The sequence below is a fragment of the Natrix helvetica genome (assembly GCF_964273705.1).
Source record: "Natrix helvetica genome assembly, chromosome: 4".
NCBI lineage: Eukaryota > Metazoa > Chordata > Lepidosauria > Squamata > Natricidae > Natrix > Natrix helvetica.
In genome coordinates this window covers 68,221,715-68,238,189 of record NC_138550.1, presented here as the reverse complement: position 1 = coordinate 68,238,189, position 16,475 = coordinate 68,221,715, and the positions used below count along the sequence as shown (strand labels likewise).

Below are 16,475 nucleotides of genomic sequence, written 5' to 3'. Positions count from 1 at the left end.
TTACCTCCTCGGAGTTGGCAGGCAGCAATAGAGCGCCAAACAGGAAAAAAGATAAGTGGGTTTAGATAGGGTTCTTAGGGGTGGGCGGGGTGATTGGTGAGGTAGCCAATGAGTGAGCGGTGGGCGGGGCTAGGATAGTGCAGACGGGCGGGGGGAGCGAGGAATGGAGTGGCTTCTGGACGGGCCGGGGTGAGCGAGCGAGCGAGTGACAGGGCAGGGCAGGAACTTACTTCTGGGTCCATTGACCAACCGGTTCGCCTGAACCCGTGCAGACCAGCAAAAGCCCACCACTGGTGTGTACATATACGTACTTACACACACAAGTGCACAAATACTTTCAAGCTTCCAGTAATAGAAAATGTGGCATAATACTTGAAAGTATATGTGGGAACTCTTTAGTTATACTGAAGCAGTGAGAGAGAGCTGAGTGATCACAAGTCTTCAGTTGCTCATCTCTGAACTGTTCCTCTCCAGAGAGTAGTAATTTTGGGGTAGTATTATAGATATAATATAACCTCTGAGTAACAATGCTTTTGTTTTCCTTACCCATTTTCATTTTCTGATACACTTTTTTAAATTCTAAAATGGAAGACTGCAACTATATTTTATTAATAGTAAGCCAGTTTGAACATTCTATTTGAAGTTTGATGTGTAAATGCTTTAAATTAAACATTTATTGGTAAAAATGATGTATTAGATTTATATTAATTCCTTTAGCACAAATACGGAAATTGGGTTTTAACTAAATAAAATAGGACTCTTTTATGAATTAGTGCTGTGCATCTGTAATTCTTTTGAATCACTTTTGAATCCTTAATTTTTTTTACTGATTTCAACGAAATCTTCCAGATTCTCCTGAATACAGTAAAGGATTCTAAGGCAGAACAACATTTCCTCTCAATTTTGCAGCACTTCCTGCTAATCCGTAATGACTATGAGGCCAGGTAGAGATTTTATAATATTGTGAAAAGATATTGAAGTGTGGATGTATGTACCATATTTCCCCCCTCCAAAGAAGACCTACCCTGAAAATAAGCCCTAGCATGATTTTTCATGCTGCTTGTGAACCCCGAGAGGTGGAAGAAACGGAGGCTGAGGGGTTTTTTATTGTTATTAAGGGGTTCCAGGGAGGGAGGGTGTGATAACCAGGCCGGGAGAGGCGCCAGTGCCAGTGCCAGACGGACAGGTGAGTCCGGGAAGGAAGTGAGCGGAGCGGGGGGGGGGGAGAGGGAACAAGTGATTCCAATAGAGGGTTGTTTGATTACAACGGTCGCGGGGAGGGGGGGATGCGAGGACAAGAGAAGATCACAAGGTCGGTTGGGAGACCGTGGTTGTTGGCTATGCCCGGTCGTTTGCACCAACCCCCGCAACCTAGGTGGCCAGGAACTACAGAGCCCGGGCCTACGGCTGATGCTTTGCAATGCAAGGTCCGTAACCAACAAGGCCCCCCTCATTAATGAGTTGATCTCTGAGGGGGAGCTAGACCTTGCAGGGATAACGGAAACCTGGTTGGGCCACGAGGGTGGTTTACCCCTCGTGGAAATGTGCCCACCAGGTTTCCGTGCATTTCATCAGCCTCGGGCCCTGGGTAAGGGTGGTGGGGTGGCGGTAGTTATACGGGAAGGTCTAGAGCCGAGGGAGTTCACTGTTCCTCAGATATCCGGGTGTGAGTCCCTTGGTGTGAAATGGGGCCCAGGGAGGCAGTTGGGTTTGCTGATTGTATACTTGGCTCCTCGCTATACATCAGCAGCCCTGCCTGAGCTCCTCGAGCTGATCTCGGAGACGGCGGTTGAGATCCCCAGGCTTGTGGTCATGGGGGATTTCAACCTGCCGTCGACGGGAGCAGCGTCTGAGGTAGCTCGGGAGTTCATGGCTTCCATGACAGCCATGGGCCTGACCCAGTTAATTCAGGGCCCCACACACGAAGGAGGCCACACATTGGACCTTGTTTTTGTATCTGAGCAGTGGACGAGTGATCTGGGTAGAGGGGATTTTACTGTTACACCCCTGTCATGGTCAGATCACTCATGTCTCCGGCTTGACTTCCCTGGCGCTACCCCCCACCGCGAGGAGGCGGGACCAGACGGTCCACGCTGGTACCGCCCCAAGCACCTGATGGAGCCGGATAGGTTCCAGACGGAGCTTGGGCCATTACCTGTAGCCCTGACCCGCGCTCGGTCGGAGGACCTAGCGACCGCCTGGAATAGGGCGACGGCTGGGGCCTTGGACCGGGTTGCGCCTTTGCGACCTCTCCTACGGCAGCGACTCACCCGAGCTCCTTGGTACACCGAGGAGTTGAGGGTGATGAAGCGCCATAGGAGACGTCTAGAGAGCAGGTGGAGGTCCTCATGCTCCGAATCTGATCGAACACAGGTAAGATCCTACTTGCGGACCTACCTTGTGGAATTAAGGGCGGCCAAACGTAGATATTGTGCCACCCTTATTGCGTCCGCGGATAACCGCCCTGCCACCCTGTTTCGGGTGACCCGCTCCCTCTTGTCACAGAGGACACGGGGGGCACCCTTACAGGGCAGAGCAGAGGAATTTGGGAAATATCTGCAGGACAAAGTCGCTCAGATCCGGAGCGGATGGGCCCCACTCAGTGAACCAGACGGGCCGCCAACAGCGAGTCTTGTGAGACCATCCTGGGAGGAGTTTGATTCTGTTGCCCCCGAGGATTTAGATAGGTTGCGTGGACGGCTGCGACCCACCACATGTTTAATGGACCCGTGTCCCTCCTGGTTGGTACTGGCATCTTGGGAGGTGACCCGAGGCTGGCTTCTGGGCCTGGTGAATGCCTCATTGGGTGAGGGATCCTTACCAACCGCCTTGAAAGAGGCGGTGGTGAGGCCCTTACTTAAGAGGCCGTCACTCGACCCAATGGAGCTAGCTAATTATCGTCCAGTCTCCAACCTTCCGTTTCTAGCGAAGGTTGTTGAGAATGTGGTGGCGCAGCAGTTTCCACGACACCTTGACGAATCCGAGTATCTAGACTCACGCCAGTCCGGCTTCCGACCCGGGCACAGCACAGAGACAGCCTTGGTCGCGTTGGTTGATGATCTCTGGAGGGCCAGAGATAGAGGTTGTTCCCCTATCCTGGTCCTATTAGACCTCTCGGCGGCTTTTGATACCATCGACCATGGTATCCTATTGCGCCGGTTGGAGGGGATAGGTGTCGGAGGTACCGTTTTGCGGTGGTTCGGCTCCTACCTCTCCGACCGGAGGCAATGTGTGTTGACAGGGGGACAGAGGTCGACCCCGAGGCCACTCACTTGTGGAGTGCCACAGGGGTCGGTCCTCTCGCCTCTCCTGTTCAACACATATGTGAAGCCGCTGGGTGAGATCATCCGTGGTTTTGGGGTTGAGTATCACTTCTACGCTGATGACACTCAGCTGTATATTTCAACTCCAAACCACCCCAACGAGGCTGTCGAAGTGATGTCCCGGTATTTGGAGGCCGTCGGGGTCTGGATGGGGGACAACAGACTTAAACTCAACCCCTCCAAGACTGAGTGGCTGTGGCTACCGGCACCTCGGTTCAGCCAGCTGATCCCATCGCTGGCCATAGGGGGCGAACAATTGCCCCCTGTGGAACGGGCGCGCAATTTGGGCGTCCTCCTTGATGCCCGGCTGTCAATGGATGACCATGTGGCAGCCGTGGCAAGGGGGGCGTTCCACCAGGTTCGCCTGGTGCGCCAATTGCGCCCCCTACTGGACCGGGATGCCCTACGCACGGTCACTCATGCGCTGGTGACGTCCCGCCTGGATTTCTGCAACGCTCTCTACATGGGGCTGCCCTTGGGACGCACCCGGAGACTGCAGTTAGTTCAGAACGCAGCCGCGCGGGCTGTGATGGGGAGTACGAGGTACTCCCACGTAACACCTCTCCTGCGCGAGCTGCACTGGCTGCCTGTGGTTTTCCGGGTGCGTTTCAAGGTGCTGATTACCATCTTTAAAGCGCTCCATGGCACGGGACCTAGTTACTTGCGGGATCGCATCCTCCCACATACATCCCTGCGGCCAATACGCTCACACAGGGAGGGACTTCTCCTGGTGCCGTCCACTAGGCAATGCCAGCGGGCGACACCGAGGAGTAGGGCCTTCTCTGTGATGGGCCCAACCCTCTGGAATGACCTCCCCCCCGACATTAGAACCACTTCTGACCTCCGCTCCTTCCGGCAAAAACTGAAGACCCACCTGTTCCGATTAGCAGGCCTGGCATAATTCAACTGTCCCTCCTGGCAAATGTATTATATCTGGTTATTTTAGGGGTTTTTTAATTCACTGTATTTGTTTTTAGGGGTTTGAATTTATTTTATATCTGCTTTGTACAGTTCTTTTAACAGCATTTTAACCTCCTCCATGTCAATTGTCAACTGTACATATTTAATTTTATTGTATCTTGTTATATTTTGTATGAACTGTACACCGCCCCGAGTCCCTTTCGGGAGAGGGGGCGGTCTAGAAGCATTAAATATTATTATTATTATTATTATTATTATTAGCCCTAGTTCAGAGCATCAGTGGGGGATCAGTATGGGCATTGCCAGCACAGGAAGTGGTGAGTGCGCACAGCCCCCCCAATGGTGTCCAGAAGCAACTGCAGCCCATGCAGTTCAGTCCTTCAAAGCAGCAGGCAGAGGCAGAGATGTCGGGTAGAGGCACATGATTCATCCCACTGTCTGTCTTTGCTTGTGGAGCTGGAGGACGAGCTTCGATGGTGGAGGTGAAGAGTACAGGGGCTGCGGTCCCTCCCATCCCCTTTGAACCTGGCCTTCCTCCTTGGAGGGAGATGGGGGCGCTAGGCTGGGCTCAAGCAGAGAAGAAAGGAGGGCGGAGAAGCCACACAGCTGAAGACGAGGGGTTTGACTGCCTCTTTGTGAGGTCTCTCAGGAGACATGACATGCAAATGCCGCTCCTTCCAAGTCAATAGCAGTGCCTGAATCAAAACAAAGCGCAGCGAGTCCTGGTGCCCTTTCCGTTTGTTGCCCCACTTTTGAGAAGCATTTCACTGCTGCCGGCATTATTCAGATTACATCCTGGCGGATTTTGGAAGGGAGAAGGCGCAGCTGCTGTTACCTGTGCTAGGGTTTGCACGGCAGCAGCGAGAGTGTGCTGGATTTATTTTTATCTCCCTTCCAAAACATGCTAGGAGGCACCAGCAGCAGGCGGAGGCAAAGTGCGATCTGATCAAGCCTCTCTGTGTGTTTGTGTGTGTATGAAAGAGAGAGAGATATTCAATGCAACCTCAGAGAATTACTGTATATCAGGGCTGGTGGGAGTGTGCTGTTTCCTTCTCATACACACAAACACACACACAGAGGTTTGATCGAATCGCTCTCTTGCTCTCTCCCTTTCTTCCACCATGTAGCGATTGCCCGAAGGGTCCCCACTTTCTCACTAGCCTGCATCACCCACATCACTCTTCGGAAAATGGCAGCCCCCTTTTCTGCCTCTTCTCCAACTGGCATTGTGTTCCAACACAATTTATTGTGTTGAATTGGACATATATATCTCTCTCTCTCTAGCCTGGCAGGGGTGGGGTGGGAAACCAAGCTGAAAATGTGACATTCAAGCCCTGGAAGATTGTTTGAAAGGGACAGCATTTCCTGCAATTCTCATTACTGGGAGAGGCTGCACATTGCTTCTAAGCACACACTTCCCACAATCTTCCAGGGCTTGATTACACAAAAGCAATTTGCCCTGGAAGGGGAGCAGAGAAGTAGTTTCTGTTGGGAGAGGTCCTGCCCAGCAATCAAACTTCAATGCCACACAGGTTGCACTGTTGGTGTGGGGGTGGGGGCAAGGGCTAGGGTTAGGCATTGTGGGTTAGGGTTAGGGATGGGTGGCCTGTCAGCACGGGGCCTTAGGTAAGTCAGTGTCCATCTCCTCTCCTACCTCGTCTTATCCTCCACCCCCTCTCTGCCTTGCCTCGTGGCTGCAGCACTGGCGCGTCACTCGGCCTCATTAGTGCTGAAAGAAGTGGGCTGGTGGTCACATGGACTCTTGCTGCATATGGTTGTGGGTGCTGCTGCCGCAAGGCAGTTGTCAAGGCATGGAGCCACAAGGACCCTCAGGTAAGCTGGTGTGTGCGTCGTGTAGTTCCACCTCCCCACCTCGTGGCATGTAGCACTTAAAAGAAATAAGACAAACCCCAAAAATAAGCCCTAATGCTTATTTCGTAGACTAAAAGAAAATAAGACCAGGACTTATTTTCAAGGAAACATGGTACATAACTTTTTGAGCTTTACTTCTGATTGTCAGCACTAATATCTTTTTTTCCGTTCTTACCTTAGGCCTCAATATTTTAAGCTAATTGATGAATGCATTTCACAGATAGTTCTGTTCAGGAATGGGGCTGACCCAGACTTTAAGCGCAAACACTTTGACTTTAATGTTGAGGCCTTAATAGGTGAGTCTGATGCCACTGATAACTATATTTATTTTGCTAATTGTCCAGGAAAAATGTATTTTTCTATTTGTTACTATTATGTGAGCTGACAGAAAGTGAATATATTTGTATCATTTTTTGCCCCATTGTAAAACTAAATCAGCTTAAGTATATTAGTTGATTAGATTCTTAATATATTAGTATATTAGATTTTTTTAAGAATAAAGATTTCAAAATATTTCTTACTGTTTGCCCAAAGTACCTACAATCTATTAAAAGCATTGCCACAGTTGTACTTTTGGTTCATAGTGAAAACCTCTCTAGCATGACATTTCTTGCTCTTTCAGTTATATTGACACATAAGAAATGATCTATTTCTGGTCTGTTACAAAAGTAAAAAGTGAAAGATATGAGTGAAAGACAGATATGCACATATTCAGCTATGTCTGGTAAATCAAGGATGTAACAAAGCAATGCATAACCTAGAAATTGAATAAGACTTTACATTAGAGTTGTGTTCCATGCTATATTTGCCTCTTGAAAGCTTTGAGTGTGGCTTTCAAAGATTTCAGTAGTCAATTATAATTTTTAGTTTGGTAATAGCTATAGCATTTACACCTGTAGCTAAGTACAGTAGAAATCTGATGCAATTAATAATTATATAGGTGGCCAAAAATTAACTACATTCACTAAATTTAAATTAAATATAAATGAAATAAAATCCAGTTCAGTTCCCCCTCCCCGCCTCCCGGTCTGTACAACTACACAACCTGAGAATGCCACTCAAAGAATGAAAAAGCCCACTCCTCCCCCAAAAGTATGTTGTTCCTCTATTCTATAGGATTGCTTAGTGTAAAAGGGAATTTTTGTCACAGTATTCTTACTTTGTTTTTTTTTTCTGTAGATAATTTCATTGATCAAACTAAGGTGGCAAAAAGTGAAGCTAAAACTCTGGAATTGGAGAAGAAGGTTACAATCATATTTTTTTCTTTATCTTTCATTCTTCCTTTGTTTTACTGGCTTTTTCCTTACTCAGAACAGTTTAAATGTACCATATTTTTCAGAGTAAAAGATGCACCGGAGTATAAGATGCACCAAGATTTTGAAGAAGCAAATTTAAAAAAAAGTTTTTGCACTCTGCAGACCTCCCAAAAATGACCTGTTTTTTGTGAAAATGGGCCATTTTTTATCAAACAAAGGGCATGCATACCCTTTAGGAGGCTTGTAGAGTGTTCCCAGGGGCTGGGGGGGGGGTAGAGTGGGGAAAAGAGCAAAAAAGGCCCATTTTTCGCAAAAGTGGGCCCATTTTTTGTCAAAAAAGGGCATGCATAGCATTTAGGAGGCTTATAGAGTGCTGTGGGGGAATTGGCCTGTTTTTCACTCATTTTTGCTCCCCCCAGCCGCCAGGAACACTCTGGAAGCCTCCTAAAAGGCTATGCACGGCCATTTGGTGAAGGGGGCGGGGTTTCAGGAGGCAAAAAATGCTGTATTCAGTGAATAAGAAGCACCCAGATTTTCAGCCTCTTTTTGAGGGAAAAAGGTGCTTCTTATGCTCCGAAAAAGAAAAAATAAATCTTACAGTCAAAAGAGATTTGCAAAAGGTTCTGATTCAGTCCCTGTCACCTCAAGTAAAAAGACTTTGAATAGCAGAAGAGGGAAGGAGTTCTGATCAGTCATGGCTGGCCAAGATAAAACCAAGCTACATAGAATAGTGACCTGATATGTCAGCATCACTTAAGAATTTCATTTGCTTTCCTAGCATGTTATACTTATACTAATACAAGTTACCTCATCTTGTCCAGGGTTTAGAACTGTCAGTGCTCTGAAAATGTCGGTCATTCATTCATCTATATTCAAAGCTGCATTCTGCTTTTTTTTACAAAGACAGTATAAAATTGGCTTATCTTTAAAACATTCTCCAAAGTAAAATGTAACACAGAAAACATAAACACTGAAGCATTTTTCTTTACTGCTTTTCTTAAGATTCCTGTATATTTCAGAATTTTATAATAATGTTTTTGTTATTACATGTAGAACTTCCTTTTATTTAATAATTTTGCAGTTCATTTTTGGCCTGGATTATGACAAACTAAGTAATGCATATTCTACTGAAATATTTTCATATTCAGTAGTATTAAATATTATCTCCCTGCCATCTAATCATCATCATCCATGTTGTACTTCCCAAGAAGGAAAATATTATCTCGCTTGAGGTTTAACGAGTATGGAGCATGTTAGCATGATTATTGTGCATAATTCTTTCTTTCAGCTGGAATCTGAGCTGACTGCACGTCATGAATTACAAGTTGAAATGAAGAAGAAGGAAAGTGATTTTGAGGAAAAAATTCAAAATTTACTTCAGGAGAAAGAAACAGTGGCAGCTGAGAAACAGCGTATTACCTCAGAGAAGCAAAACATAGAAATTAATAGCTCTTTGTTGAGTGATGAGGTAATGAGCAATGGTATAAATAAACAGATTATATTAGAAAAACATGCCATTTTAGTGTTTAAGCCCTAAATCCCAAGAATCATAAAATGGAAGAAGAAATATTGCTATTTTCTTGGTGAAAGAATGGGTAATGGGATAGGACAGTGATGGCGAACCTATGGCACGTGTGCCACAGGTGGCACGCGAAGCCATTTGTCAGGGCATGCGAGGCGCTGCCCTGTCAGCTGGCCAGCGCGCATGCGCATGCTGACCAGCTGAGTTCACCGTTTTTAAAAGCCATTGTTTTGCCCTCCCCTGGCTCCAGAGGCTTTATAGGAGCCTGGGGAGGGCGAAAAGAGCCTCCCCGCCCCCCTGGAGGCCTTCCGGAGGCTTCAGGGACCCTCTGAAACGCTCCAAAGGTGTCAGGGAAGCCTCTGGACAGTCCCTGAAGCCTTCAGAACGCTTAAAACGACCCTCCGAGCAAACCGGAAACCACTTCCGGTTTGCATGGAGGGTTGTTTTAAGCGTTCCGAAGGCTTCAGGGAAGCCTCCGGACGGTCCCTCAGCCTCCGGGGGGCCTCTGGGGGGGCGGGGGAGGCTCTTTTCGCCTTCCCCAGGCTCCTATAAAGCCTCTGGAGCCTAGGGAGGGTGAAAAAAGCATGTAAAAATAGGGGGGTTGCGCCTGTTGTGCGTGCATGCGCACTGGGGGGGGGTCGCACATTGCATTATGGGTGCGGCACGCCTGCACACGACTCCCCTGCACTCCCCCCACTTGTGGCACGCGAGCCAAAAAAGGTTCGCCATCTCTGGGATAGGAGGTGAATAAAAAGCTGTACTGTAAGATTTTAAGATATTGGGAAGTTATTGGATGCATGTAAATGTTGCTATTCCACATTGTATGACATCCCTTTTATTACAGTGTTCAAGAGAGGAAGTTAGGAGAGTTGTATGATGTGAAACCTTTGCTTTGTTCTTTGTGAATAAAATGAGTTGGATATGAATTCTGGGATTGTAGCAGATCATTTATTTATTTATTTATGGATTTATACCCCACCATATGCAATTTTGTCTTGATAGCTTATAGCAAATATAACAAGTTGTTAGTTGAGAAATATGAGTGTCCTATAATAAACCCTGGGTCCCTGCTATAGTCCAATGCATTGCAGTATGTCTGACAGCATTTCCTATAGTGCCAGTCCGGCTGTGTACGAAGCTTTTTTTCTAGCATAAGTTCTGTTGGCAACAATAATTTGGTCTCCCTGTGACCTCCAGAATTATTTTTAGAAAATAAAATGATAGTTGTTCACTACAGCATGCTTTTCCTAGAAATTTGCACACCCTTAAAAAATTGTAAGTAAGCTGACATGGTAAGAGTTGAAGTAGTAATAAAAAGCAGTCTTTCCGATTTCTACTTTCGTCATGGCAGCTGTTTTGTGAAAATACCTATAATTTACTCTGAAAATCCTAATTGTATCTTTTAGAGCAGAAACAATGAGAGGCCCAGATACTAACCATCTACAACTGGGTTAGGTTGAAATATTAAATCAGATGTGCAATGTGTTACAATCTGAAAAAAAGATTTTCTGAACCAGACATGCTTTAGGAACATTAATGGAGTACTTTTTGAATCATATAGTAGGTTTGTCATTTTCCATTGTGGGCTGTACCCAGCTTGCAGTGTCTCCTCACATTTTGCTTGCACTACCACTTTGTTCTGTGCATGTTTGGTTCAGAAAAGCCATGATCAGTTTCCAGAGTAGCTTTGTAAGGCTGGAAAAAAATCCTGCTTTGACCATTCAGAAAGCTGTTTTCCAAAGGATCTCTTGTGCAGGAATCACATGGCCCCAAATCAGAATAAGACAATTCAGTGTGATCTGCCTATTCTTTATCTGTTGCATTAGATTACACAAAAAGAAATCTCAAAACCCCAAAGGAGTAAATGAAATATCAACAGGGTAGTGAATTATGGCTTAGAGATGGTCAGTCTGTTTATTTTTGTGGTTTAGAATTATGACTTTTCCAGTCTGACTTGTTCTACTTCTTTCTCTAAAGATTGCTCTACTGACCAAAGAACTTGAAGAACTTAAAAAGAAAATGAAGCATGTCATTTCATCTACGAGTTTCCCATCACAGCAACCATTACCTACCGGGACAGAAAGTCACCAAATCCCTTCATTGCTTTCTTCACAAACTGTTTCCCCTCCACCTGCTCTATCTGGGATGTCAGGGCCTCCCTCTCCTTCTCCTCCCCGGCTTCTGCCTGGGATGTCAGGGTCGCCCCCTCCTCCCCCACCTCTATCTGGGATGCTGGGATTACCACCTCCCCCACCACCTCTACCTGGGATGTCAGAGTTGCCCCCACCACATCTACCTGGGATGCCTGGGTTCCCCCCTCCCCCACCACCCCTTCCTGGGGTGCCAGGGGTTCCCCCTCCCCCACCACCACTGCCCGGTATGCCAGGGTTGCCCCCTCCCCCACCACCACTGCCCGGTATGCCAGGGTTGCCCCCTCCCCCACCACCACTGCCCGGTATGCCAGGGTTGCCCCCTCCCCCACCACCTCTGCCTGGCATGCCAGGGTTGCCCCCTCCCCCACCACCTCTGCCTGGCATGCCAGGGTTGCCCCCTCCCCCACCACCTCTGCCTGGCATGCCAGGGTTACCACCTCCACCTCAGTTTGGGATACCAATCCCGCCACCACCTCCCACTCTATCTGGTTTTGGAATTATGGCAACCCCAACTCTTCCATTTGGATTGCCTCCCAAGAAGGTTTACAAACCAGAAGCTCAACTTAGGAGAACTAACTGGTCCAAGGTGACTTCTTGTAATTGATAATTAGATATATTTTACCGATTGTCAATGTTTCCTTTTCCTTTTTCAAGCTCCTCAGTCTACCAGTGCTTTTTCCTGTTACTTTGTGTTCAAGATTTTGAATGCTGAGGACTAGAAAAGTTTATTACTAGTTGTTGCACAACTAATTTTCATTTTGCAGAATTTTATGAGATATAAAGTTGGATGTATTCTTGATAATAAATGTGTCAATTTACCTCTCTGAATAATCTTTTAAAATGATGAAATATTTATGTTAATATTTGATACTGCTTTTAATTTTTTAGAAATAATTATAGCAATAATTTAAATAGGATGGATTACAGAGTGAAATTATACATAGGTATGAATTTTAAACAGCACAGTTATTGTGGTCTAAGCTTTTCAAGCTTTTTTTTGTGAATATCCTTATCAGATGTCCTCAATTGGAAAACGTAGTTGTACCTATCCTAATCGTATATAATTTAGGACCAGAATATTTTAAGGCTTACAGTATCTGTTATTGAATGAAACCTTGCAGAAGTATAAAAATCATTAGCTAGAATATGGGGTAATATATACACCTTAGAATTTTCTCCATTGGCTTCTCTGTTTAAAATCTTTTGATGTCTGCCAGTTTTTGAGATTTCCTTGCATTTCCTTGTCTCTGCGACACAGCAGCAGGCATTAAGCATGTAATTACATTGTTCTTTTTTTATTTGTGCCCCACTTATTTGACCTCTTATGGGTAGAAAGGTGTTGCCACTTGCATTTCATGATGAAATGAAAAATGCATAATAAATTAATCTCATAAATTGATAAATGTAATTCAGCAATATTATCTCCAGACTAACACTATTTACTTTTGATGAAATGGTTTCTGCTTCATAAAAGCTTATCAACAAATAAATAACTTGTTTTCTAAGAGGCACACGGTCTTTTTGCTTAAATATGTACAGGACACTTAAACTGCAATAAGAATGTGCAATGGTATTTATATGGATTATGCCATGTTATATATAACTTTTACAGATTACAGTACAGGAATTATCTGAAGGCTGTTTCTGGGTGAAAGCTAAGGAGGATCGTTATGAAAGTGATGATCTTTTTGCCAAACTAACACTTCGATTCTCAACTGCACAGACCAAATGTAAGTAATGCATTTTGAACAACAATAAGTAAAGAATGTGAGATGGGCAGCTATATAATTTACCAAATAAATAAAGTAATAATTTCATAGATGTACACTAAAGACAGAAACATGCTAAGGATGGTTTATGCTTTTTGGGGAAAATAAATTGAGCTTGCAGCAGGGCCAGTGGCAGCTGAAAATTTGGAGGATTCTCCGAAATAGCCTGTGGGAGGAGTAACTGATGGGTTATTCTCAAAACCAATCTGCCCAGAGACTGAGGTTAAAGTTGAGGCTACTCCCCTCTACTTCCTCTGCATGGCGCCAGTTTAATCTCAGTCTTGGCCAAATGAGTACTGCTTTTGCTTGGTTCTTCGATTTGGACTTGAAAGTTTGTTTTTTTCCATCCTTGATTCCTCATACCTCCCCCACATACATCTCTGCCTGTGTTTGTGCACAAGTTGAACTTTGTTGCCATGTGTGGGAGCCTCCAAACTGCTGGGCGGTTTCAGGGGAGCTCCAGGCCATGTGATGGAAAACGGTGGATCGCCTCCCAGGGGATTGCTCCATTAATGAGAGGAAAGGCTCCCTCTAAGAAGAGCATCGCCCAAGCCATCAAGGAAGGGGGGGGGGGCTCCAGCAAGCAGCAAGAAACTGGAGTTAGAGTCACTAGAGCTGCTGGGAGGCGCATTTGAGATAGCATCAGCACCTCGCCATCCAGATTCCCCCCACAGGCCTTCCCAGATGGCTGAGTCTCAGCATCGTTCTCCCAGTTCTTTTCAAGGGTCAATCAGAGAAGATATCTCCCTGTCTCCCCTTCTTTCACCCAATCAATCTGCAAGGGGACCTTGGGGATCCCTTTGGCTGCCTGGCAACCGGGTCCGCTAGGCCTCATCTGGCTCCACAATCTGCAGACTCCAAGCCTGACTTGGAGTCTCCCTGTCTCTCCCCAGCTTTTCCAGAAATTCCTGAGTTTTTTCAGAATGTAATTGCTCAGGCTAATGCTCAGGCTATTGCCTCAGGGCTACGACAAAAGTCACAGACTTCTAGACGAAGTTCTTCTCGTGGGACCCATGAGGTCATCCAGATCAACCCGGCACCTCGACTGCTTGAGAGCACAGATCAGTTTCCCCTTTGATTGCCAGTGAAGAAGGGTCAGGCTTGGAGGAGGAGGAACAGAAGGACATTGATCTTTCTGAGGATGAGGATTCCCAGGTCCCAGAAGCACCTGCTATTGTGGGTCTTTTTCCTCCTGCCTTGTCTGGTTCCTTGCTGCGTAAGGCCAAGGCCACGGCAGATCTGGGAGTTACCCCGGCTCCCGCTCAGGCTCCTGCCACCCCTAGTGCAAGTGGGGGGACAAAAAAAGGGCCTTTCTCCAAGCCTCTGATGGAGAAGAAGGAAATTCCTACTCCAGATCTTTTCCTTGAAGTGCTCAAGAATCAGTGGGTGAAGCCTGGGACATTTCCCATACCTGGGGGAATGATCGTAGATTTTATAATCTTTTTTTTCCACATGTTTTTTTTTATTTTTAAGCATAAAAGACAACATTTAAAAGTTTTCATCCATTACATACAGCATGTCATTTGGTTACAAGTGCTTTTGCATCCGTATTTTCAATTACATATACAATCCCAGTTTTTCCATCCAATATAGCCAAAAACCTTATTTTCATTGTGCAGCTCTGGCCTCTTCCTCTGCGGTGGTAACAGGTGACATCGCCAACAGCCTGAAGGTGGCGGATAAGAAAGCAGAACAGGTCCTGCGCAAGACCTTTCAGGCTGCAACTTGGGCAATCAGGGCGGCTACTGCGGTTTCATTTTTCAACAGAACCACCTTGTTCTGGTTGGAACAATTGATAGGACATCTTCCTTTGATGTGCAGCTGCTGTAGGACATTAAAAAACTGATGGCGGTTACCCAGTTCTTGGTAGACGCCATGCTGGACGCAGTTAAGTACTCCTCTAGAGAGCCCTGTCAGCTTCAGTGGTGTCCAGGTGTCTTCTGTAGTTGCGCAGTTGGCAGACATGCCAGATCAAAGTGGCACCTGGCAGTGGCTGAGTGTGCCAGAGACAAGATGTTCAGCACTTCCCTTGACCCCATTCTAGTGGAAGATAAAAATAAGTGCAAGGTCCTCCCTTCCGTGACCAAGCACTCAGATCAGCGCCCAGCACCTTATCCCAGGAGGCCTGCCTACCAGCCTCCTAATTAGAACTTCCAACAGCCAAGGTATTTTGCCCCCAGATACCCCAGGCAGGGGGACAGGGACAGGTACCAGCAGCCCAGTAAACGTCCCTTTTGAGGGAGAGGTGGCCATCCCTACCACAGAAACAAGTGATTCAGGATCGGATCACTCAATTGGTGGCCACCTTACCTTGTTTGCAGATCGCTGGGACCACATCACCACTGATGCCTGGGTCCTTCAGACTATTAGGTTTGGTTTGAGGTTAGAGTTCCACTCCCATCCTCCGAATAGATTCCATCTCTTTTCTTCCTCTAGGAACCAATTCAAGCATAAGCTCATGCACAAGGCTATTCAGCATCTGCTGGATATCCGAGCAGTGGAGCTGGTTCTGAAGGAAGAGAAGAGGTTGGGGTTTTATTCTAACTTGTTTGTAGTTCCCAAAGGTTTGGGAGGGGTCGAGAGCGATCCTAGACTTGAAGCTGTTGCATTCTAGGCTGGTGTATCACAAGTTTAAGATGGTGTCCCTCAAGTCCATCCTCGAGGGGATTAGGCAAGGGGGTTTCCTGGCATCCATTGACCTCATGGAAGCATACCTACATATCATGATATTCCTAGAGTACCGTAGGTTCCTCAAGTTTTCATATAAGGGGGTCCATTATCAATACAAGGCTCACCCTTTGGCTTGGCGTCACCATTCCTGTCCACTTACAGTGCTACCTTGATGATATCCTTGTTCAGTCAGCGACTGCGGACCTGACTAAGGGAGATCTGGGTCGCACAATTAATACCTTGAAGACCCTGGGGTTATTGATCAACTTTGAGAGGAGTCATCTGGACCCCACCACTAGACTTCAGCATTTAGGGGCTGTCATTGACACAGTGGAGTGTGAGGTGTTCTTTTCTCAGGAACACAGGGACAGTATTGTGGGGTTGATTAAACAGATTTGCAAGGCATGTTCTGTTGCCGTAGTTCTTCTTTCTCGGCTCCTGGGCAAGTTCATCTTGTGCGTCGTGATAGTGCCATGGCCACAACTCCACGCTAGGGAGCTGCAGTGGTTGCTGCTTCCACACCAGAGAGACAGGACAAGTGATGCCCTCTTCAAGATCCTCATGCCACCCCAGGTCTTCCTGTCCTTCCATTGGTGGATGTCCCCAGTGCTGGCCATGGGCTCCCTGTTCAGGGAACCAGACAGAATGGTCCTGACGACAGACACAAGTCTTTTTGGTTGGGGGGCCCACCTGGAATCCCAGATAGGCCAAGGCCGGTGGACTCACTCAGATCTGCAAAAAAACTTGGCTGGAACTCAAAATGGTACACCTGGCACTTCGCCACTTCAAGGTGATGGTCAGTGGTCAACATGTCCTGGTCTTGACGGACAATGTTGCTGCCAAGGCCCATGACAACAAGCAAGGGGGCACACACACACTCTGGCACTTCAAGACGAGACAATGCAGCTAGGAAACTGGACAGAGGGACATCTTCTATCGATTCGAGCAGAACATATTTCTGGGATGGAGAACCAGCAGGTAGACTGGCT

At 46.6% G+C, this 16,475-nt stretch overlaps 1 protein-coding gene across 1 annotated transcript in view; it reads left to right on the top strand.

The window, feature by feature from the left end:
• DIAPH1 (diaphanous related formin 1) overlaps positions 1–16,475 on the top strand; it is a 198,551-nt gene that overhangs the window by 92,770 nt on the left and 89,306 nt on the right. The window contains exons 12-17 of the mRNA XM_081950412.1: positions 828–944; positions 6,297–6,412; positions 7,296–7,360; positions 8,661–8,840; positions 10,872–11,633; positions 12,660–12,777. Coding sequence (XP_081806538.1) covers positions 828–944; positions 6,297–6,412; positions 7,296–7,360; positions 8,661–8,840; positions 10,872–11,633; positions 12,660–12,777 — 1,358 coding nt within the window. The remainder of the gene's footprint in view (positions 1–827; positions 945–6,296; positions 6,413–7,295; positions 7,361–8,660; positions 8,841–10,871; positions 11,634–12,659; positions 12,778–16,475) is intronic.